We start from the raw sequence: 8,231 nt of genomic DNA, 5'->3' as shown, positions 1-8,231 counted from the left end.
TACCTGTCTATCTATCTATCTATCTATCTATCTGCCTGTATCTACCAGTCTATCTATCTATCTGTCTGTATCTACCTGTCTATCTATCTATCTATCTATCTATCTGCCTGTATCTACCAGTCTATCTATCTATCTACCTGTCTATCTATCTATCTGTCTGTATCTACCTGTCTATCTATCTGTCTGTATCTGCCTGTCTATTTGTCTATCTGTCTATCTATCTATCTGCCTGTCTATCTGTCTATCTGTCTATCTGTCTGTATCTACCTGTCTATCTATCTGTCTGTATCTGCCTGTCTATTTGTCTATCTGTCTATCTATCTATCTGCCTGTCTATCTGTCTATCTGTCTATCTGTCTGTATCTACCTGTCTATCTATCTATCTATCTATCTATCTGCCTGTATCTACCTGTCTATCTATCTGCCTGTATCTATCTGTCTATCTATCTGTCTATCTATCTATCTATCTATCTATCTATCTATCTATCTATCTATCATTCAATCTATTGTATCATTCGTTATATCATTCTATCTGTCTATTGTTTATCAATCTATCGTTTTTTTGTTCTGTCTATCGATTGTTCTGTCATTTGATATATTGGCATTGTCATATTATCATTCTGTCATTCGTTCTATATTTGTTCTATTGTTCTTTTGTTCATTTTATTTTTCTATCATTTAGTACAATGTTCCTACACATTTTCCATTTCAAAATTCCGTATTTTTCCAGACTTCTCTGTAGAGTTTTGCAGACCATATTTCATAGTGAAAAACAAATGATTTAGTGTGAAATGATTAAAAGTTCAAATTCACAATATTGAATTTACAATTTGATACACTCACAATACTACAAATATTGTTGTCACAGTACCAAAACTTCAGTAGTCCGTATCAATACCAGTAAAATCTCATGGTTCTCTGTACCATAGCAAAAACTACTGGAGCTATTTAACTATTTGAACTATTTGGGGGGGGGGAAATAAAAAATATATATATACAGTATATATATATATATATATATATAATTAATGCTAATACAAATAATAATAATAAATAATACATTAACACATTAACACAGCATGTATCCTTAAACAAACTGTTTCCAATTATGTAACCATTACTTGTGAAAAATTGAAAATTTGTATCTTTAATTACACACACACATATATACGTATATATATGTGTGTGTGTATTATATATGTCTGATATTCTTTCAGACTTTTTCATGAAAAACACTCTGCTTGTATGATACATTTATTTTTTAGAAATTCTCAATTTTATGTTTTAGAAACAGAAAAGGGTTTAACAACGTCGTTTGCACTGCGCTCTTGCGTTACTTGATCTTTTTATTTTGGTGCGTCAATCTGTTGAGTTACTTAGTATAGGAAATTATGATCCGCACTCACGAGAACAATCTTCTTTTTTCTTTTATTTTACATTCATTACTGATGGGAAAAGACACAAACGTTTCGGCTCAAGGCCTTCCTCAGTGTGTTTGTGTCTTTTCCCATCAGTAATGAATGTAAAAGAAAAGAAAAAAGAAGATTGTTCTCGTGAGTGCGGATCATAATTTCCTATACTAAGAAACAGAAAAGGGGCAATAGTCTGGAAACAAACATTTTTCCATACTCTGTTTTCTTTTTTCCATACTTTTCCAGACCTTGAAAATACTAAAATCAAATTCCATACTTTTCCGTGCTTTTACAAACTGCGTAGGAACCTTGTCAATATATCGTTCCATCATTCTCTGTATGATTCTATCTATCGTCTATTGTTCAATCATTCATTCTATCATTTGTTCTATCATAATATCAATTGTTCTATCACTCTATCGCTTTATCATTTTGTCTGTCATTCGTTTTATCTATCATTCTATTGTTGTTTAAAACATATAGTATCATTCATTCTGTTGTTCTGTTGTTTGTTCTGTAATTCTGTTGATTGTTCTATTGTTCTGTTGTTCATTCCATTGTTCTGTCTATCATTCCCGATCTATCAATCTATCCATCTGTCATGGTCTTTGATGTAAAAAAGAGAATTGAGAACTGTTTTTACTTAAAGCTTCAATAAAGCCTCAAGACTTCAAATGCTTTTAACAGTTATCAACAGCATTTTATAGACTATTGGCTTTCACTGGGTCTATAGTTAGTGTTTTGTAAAGCAAACCCTGTGTTTTTCTGGGATTGCTATGGGCAGGGTGTGACTCAGCACTGGTACAGCGGATGGGTTGAGAGAAGACTGCTTCCTGTGAAGAGTATAGCCATTTCAGCTGGCCTCCATGTGTCTGCTCACTACTGGGCCGTCCCTGTCCTCCAGACCCCACCCACATCATGCATATTCAAATAGGCCATGCTCAATAATACAGCAGGGTGTGGTCTTTCAAACACAAAGCCTCATGCAGGACACTTGCACAGAAGAACAGAGAAACAAATATGCCAGTTACTCTTTTAATTACAAACCTTCAATCACTTAACAGCTAATAATTTTAATTATATGCACACAAGGCTGAGTTGCATTAGAATTTATTCATTTTTATTCAAGAGATTTATTGCTTGAGACATAAAGGCAACAATGGTATATTTTAATTAGATGGAGTGTAGACAAGTGCCTTGATGTGATGTCTCATTACAAAATATAGTTGCTTAATTTGTACATCATAAAATTATCTGTGCTTAGTTTGAACACAGTCCTTCCAAAATAGTCTATAGTCGAAATAGTCTCTCTCTGTGTTTTAGTCACAATGGTGCATCAGTCAGCAGCACTGCCCTCGGTGAAAAGGCCACATTAGGAAAACATTGATTGTGTACTTAATAACTCTAGATCAATGGATTTAGCAGATGGTTTCACATGCACATGCACGTTTAGGGGAGTGTTTTGGTGCTCATGTGAGTGCATTGATGTTGGATGTGTACTTAGTGTTTGGAAGACCGTGAAAGCATTTATTGAATGTTAGGGCTTGAAGTGTACAATACTTACAGGAAGGAATATGTCATTGCTCATGCAAGTCATGCAAAATGAAATGAAGATTCACTATACACTCTAAAAAATGCTGGGCTGTTTCAACACGACTTTGGGTCAGATATGGACTAACCCAACTTTTGGGTTAAAATTTTAATTAAAAAATTTAACCCAACAGCTGGGTTAGTCCATATTTGACCCAAAGTTGGGTTGAAACAACCCAGCATTTTTTAGAGTGTAATTCCTGATGCATAATCACTGAGGAAGTCTTGCTGCTGAGGAAGAGAGATAAACCTGCATGGACAATGAAAGCAGTTCCGCTAAACCACTGGAAATTTAGTGTCTTACCAGTGATTGCATACTGGAACACAATTAATAACTCCAGGAAATTCCATTTATTTATCCAGCACAGGGCATCATTTTTCAAACTGACTGCACTGGTTGTTTTTTCCTCATGTTTTATTGATGACCACGTCATCAGGATTCCCAATACTCCCAGGGCTGGTCCATTGCTTAGCAACCAGAGGTGATGTTCCTGTTGCCTGGCACGCTGTCAACACTGACACCCATTGTCCTGTCTGAATGCCTGTAATGTGCTAATGGCACTATAAAAAGCTGACTCCTTGCCATGTGTAAATTTGCTGAGCACAGCAGGCCACTATAACCTAGGGCGAATAGACGATCATAGATGTTAAATACACTCTGCTGTCTTGAAATATTCTCACAAATATAAGGACAATTTAGTTGCAGTTTGTAACGCATGGTCTGTTATCATCGCTTTAGAATAAGCTCAGAACAAATGACAGCACTGGTATTTTCTTTTATGATAGCTTGCATTATGTTTTAAATGATCACCTGCGCTGTAGGCCATTTTTCCTATTCACTGTTTACTTTGTAGCTGCCATGCTGCTCAGTCAGTTGTCACGTCCCTCTAATTGTGTTACACGATCAGATATATTGCCTGACAACAGTGAGATCACAGCGACACAAAGGCAGTGGACAGTCAGATGAGGCATTATGAGATGTTGCTTTGAGAGCCAAATTATCAGACTTTTATGAGTCTCATTGTTTGAATAAAGGTCATGTTATAAAATATATTCATTCAAATGTTTGGGGTTGGTAAGATTTTTTTAACGTTTTTGAAAGAAGTCTCTTATGTTCACCAAGGCTGCATTTATTTGATTAAAAATACAGTAAACAGAGTAATGTTGTAAAATTATAATAATTTAAATGATTTTTTTAACTAATTAATAATTGTTTTCCATTTCAGTATTTTTTTAAATATAATTTAATGGCAAAGCTGAATTTTCAGCATCATTACTGCAGTCTTCAGTGTCACATGATCCTTCAGAAATCATTCTAATATGCTGATTTGGTTTGAAAGCAGATGTGCTGCTTAATATTTTTGTGGAAACTACTGCCCCTTTTGTAAACTACTGCCATTCTTTTTTTCAGGAACAGCGTATTTTTGAAATAGAAATCATCTGTAGCGTCATAAATGTCCTTGCTGTAACTTTTGATCAGTTTAATCCATCTTTGCTGAATATATATATATATATATATATATATATACATGTATATATATATATATATATATATATATATTCAGCAAAGATGGATTAAACTGATCAAAAGTTACAGCAAGGACATTTATGACGCTACAGATGATTTCTATTTCAAAAATACGCTGTTCCTGAAAAAAAGAATGGCAGTAGTTTACAAAAGGGGCAGTAGTTTCCACAAAAGTTATAGTTTTAGTTATAGTGGCAGTTATCTAAGTGGTGGAAAAATCATATTAAAGTGGACTAACCATTGAAGAGACCCTATAATCAGGGCTCTTGATTGAATTCATGGGATATATGGGAAAAATTTTTATAGATAGGCCGTCACCCGTACACTCAAGACAACCACAGGGCCCAATTTGCTGGTCACCCACCCGTAATGACAGTCCTGCCTCTCCTCCTGTGAATGTTTGATTGAGACACATTTATTGTCATGTTTCAACCTCCCCTTTTGTATGTACCGAGTCTTGTTCCAAGCTCCAGGCTTTTTGTTTGGCCTTAGTGGTGGGAGCGAGCATCTCATGAACAGGAATTTGGGGAATTTGTCTCTAGATCAGCAGGAATGTTTTATTGCTTAAACATCCTTAACCTCTGTGCTGGATGTTTGTGAGTGGATCATATGGCTCGAACTCATGTATTTTGTGGGTGAACTTTGACCCGCGTCTGGCGGCCTGCTGTGTTGAGAAATTACCCATAGAGAGCAGATTCCTGGTCGAGGCATCACACAGCGATAACGTAAACTTTGAGGCACATTCACACATGTGAAGACTTCATTATACTTGAATGAATCATTATAATTTAACTTATAACAAGAAATCAGCCCAAATGATTTAAAAATGTTCAGAGCTACAGGTATTGACCTGCCCAAATCTGAAATGTAGAGGAGAAGATCATCTGCATACAATGACACCTTTTGTTCTGTATCCATTCTTTTATGCCCAATATAGAGGAGTCAGACCACATTGCAATAGAGAGGGGCTCAATAGCAATGGCAAAGAGAACTGGACTCAGGGGGGCATCCCTGGTGAGTGGACCGGTGGAGAGAAAAGTATCCTGAATGAGTGTTGTTGGTCCTGACAGAAGCTTGGGCGGCAGAATACAGTAACTTCACCCATGAAATAGTTTTCTCACCAAAAAAGTGTGTCCAAGGATTTCTGAGGACAGATCGTGAAAGAAGATCTCAGGACAGGGAAAGTGAAAGGAGTGCTCTGAGGATGTCATGGGGGTATGGTTTCAGGAATGTGAAACAACTTGGCAGAAAAATGGAGCAGGTCCGGACGCATTAGTAAATCAAGCTACAGGCCCACACATACTCTACTGTAAATGAGCCCTGCCTGAGCGCACTGTTGATTCATAGCAGCATAAATTACAGCTAATTTCTTCACACTTCAGATTCCTGATGTGCCGTTTGGGAATGCATATTTATTTATGTCAAGTATGTGTTCATTGACCTGTATACTTTCTGGTTAATCTGAAAGCAGTAATGTTCCCAGTTGCTCCTCTGATGACAGCCCTGTAGAGTGTGTGTTCATAATCACATTGGATGTGTGATTTTGTGTATTGAAGGTAATAACTCTGGATCAGGGTGAGGTGAACAGGCTCAAGGTTTTCCCCATGTATCCCACCAGCATCAGTGGAGTGGAGGACATGTCCACTCTGGCTGAGTTACACGAGGCCGCCATCATGCACAACCTCTTCCTGCGATACCAGAAGGACCTCATTTATGTAAGTTTCATTTTTGAAAATAGACCTACATAGACTTCTCTTGTTTTTATGTACAGCTGGTTATAAACACTGTAACCTAATCCACACCCTAGCCCTAACAGAAAAAGTTCTGCATTTTTACAACAAAAAAAAAACTTGAATTACTTTCATTTTTATATGGTTTTTACAAATGAGTACTTCCCCCAAAGAGAGGGTTTATCAGATTTAGGTCACTTCTGGGTACAAATGTGTCCCCAAAATATGGTTAGGTAGGTCCACAGACATACACACACTAGTTCTCTTCATTACATTCAAATAGGAATTTGGAATTTGCAGTGTTTTTGTGTAAACAATGGAACAATCTGTGCTTTGAGAGGTCTTGTGCCTCAAAATAACTTTATTCTATGAAGCTTTAATGGTGTTTAATCTGAGTTTAAAGCTGTGCAGAACTTCCCATGTAACAATGACAACAAGCATAAATGGAGCAAATATTGATGGATATCTATTTTGTTTTTTTTTCTTCCCAAGAAATTGCTGCTGGTATTTTTTAATATAATTTTTTTTGACCAAATTTGTAGAAAAAATAAAATTACATAGTGGTTACATGGTTTTGTAATACATATGTCATCTTATGATAATGTTATATGTCTGTAACTAAATAGCATTCATGCTTTGTGGAAATAAGTTAGATTTGTTTTTTATACATATGTATTGATAGTTTTTATTATCATTTTGCTTTACTATTTCCTGAATTGTCAAAATGAATTTTAACATATACTGGAATTATCATGTTAAACATGCATATTGGTAGCTAAAATCATTATTAGATTAGACAAAAATGAACATGCAGTTGTCAGTGGATTTGTAGAACTTTGGGAATGACAGGCATTTGAATTCTGTAGAAATATGTAGTGTGTAGAATCCATGCATCTATGACAAAACATACTATTACCATGTTTCATAGAAATAACTACATTCATTAACACTTGGAAACTTCTGAACCATTATATTGATACAATACAAAATACTTTCATGGATTATTTTTTCCAAGGCTGAGCATTCAATATTTTTACTGTGTTTAACATCAAATGTATAAACAGTGTAAGATCAAACTTGTATGTTCTCATTATCATACATTCTACCTTACAGACTAACATTGGCTCCATCCTGGCAGCCGTGAACCCTTATAAGCAGATACCAGGTCTGTATACCGTCGAGGCAGTGGATGTGTACAGTAGACATCACCTGGGTGAACTACCTCCACACATCTTTGCTGTGGCCAATGAGTGTTACCGCTGTCTGTGGAAGAGACATGGCAGTCAGTGTGTGCTCATCAGGTAACGTCCTGCTAGTTTGCTTCTTTTAAAGGCATCACATCACATCGAGTATTATCTGATTTGAATGGAGTTGAATTATAATTTTAATGGACGATTAATCAGATCCTCTTCATATGAAGCTCACCAGACTGCTGCTGGTGAATTGTGCCTTTCAAATGTACACAAGATGACTGATGCACATGGGTGTTTTGGACATCTGCTGTTCCATAGGACTGTAATCCAATCAGAGTGTGACTGCTGAATGTAAAAATGGTTTATGTTTGATATATACTGCAAGGTTTATTGCATAACTCCTCTTGGCATGGAGGTCAGAGGTCAGTTTTATTTGCTTATAGTGGCAGCTTGGAATCAGAAGACCTCTGAGGTGAGCACTTGTAATGATGGGTTTGTTCCAGTTGCCCAGTAGTACTGTGTGAAACGCATTGTATTTGGTCATATTAAATGGAAATTTCAAATTGTAGAGAATGAAAAGTATTGTGAGAGATTTCACAGCCCTAAGCGAACCGCATATAGAACAGTGGAGAGGAAAATTTGACCCACCAGCCACTATGTACTTCTTCAGTAATTCACAAAGTTTGGCTAAAATAAAAGTGGTGAAAATAAATGGAGGGAATTCACCGTCATTCACCATTCAGGAGCAGATATTACTAAATTTAGGGGTTGTGGCTGT

At 36.2% G+C, this 8,231-nt stretch overlaps 1 protein-coding gene across 3 annotated transcripts in view; it reads left to right on the top strand.

Moving 5' to 3' along the window:
- Positions 1-8,231, top strand: part of LOC107668373 (unconventional myosin-X-like) — an 80,770-nt gene that overhangs the window by 22,157 nt on the left and 50,382 nt on the right. For all 3 annotated transcript variants that reach the window (XM_016460215.1, XM_016460214.1, XM_016460216.1), the window contains exons 3-4: positions 6,087-6,245; positions 7,374-7,561. In XM_016460215.1, the coding sequence (XP_016315701.1) occupies positions 6,087-6,245; positions 7,374-7,561 (347 nt within the window). The remainder of the gene's footprint in view (positions 1-6,086; positions 6,246-7,373; positions 7,562-8,231) is intronic.

The sequence above is a fragment of the Sinocyclocheilus anshuiensis genome, unplaced genomic scaffold (genome assembly GCF_001515605.1).
Source record: "Sinocyclocheilus anshuiensis isolate Anshui unplaced genomic scaffold, SAMN03320099.WGS_v1.1 scaffold1237, whole genome shotgun sequence".
NCBI lineage: Eukaryota > Metazoa > Chordata > Actinopteri > Cypriniformes > Cyprinidae > Sinocyclocheilus > Sinocyclocheilus anshuiensis.
Note: the sequence above shows the minus strand (reverse complement) of the source record. Positions and strands in the feature narration are given on the sequence as shown.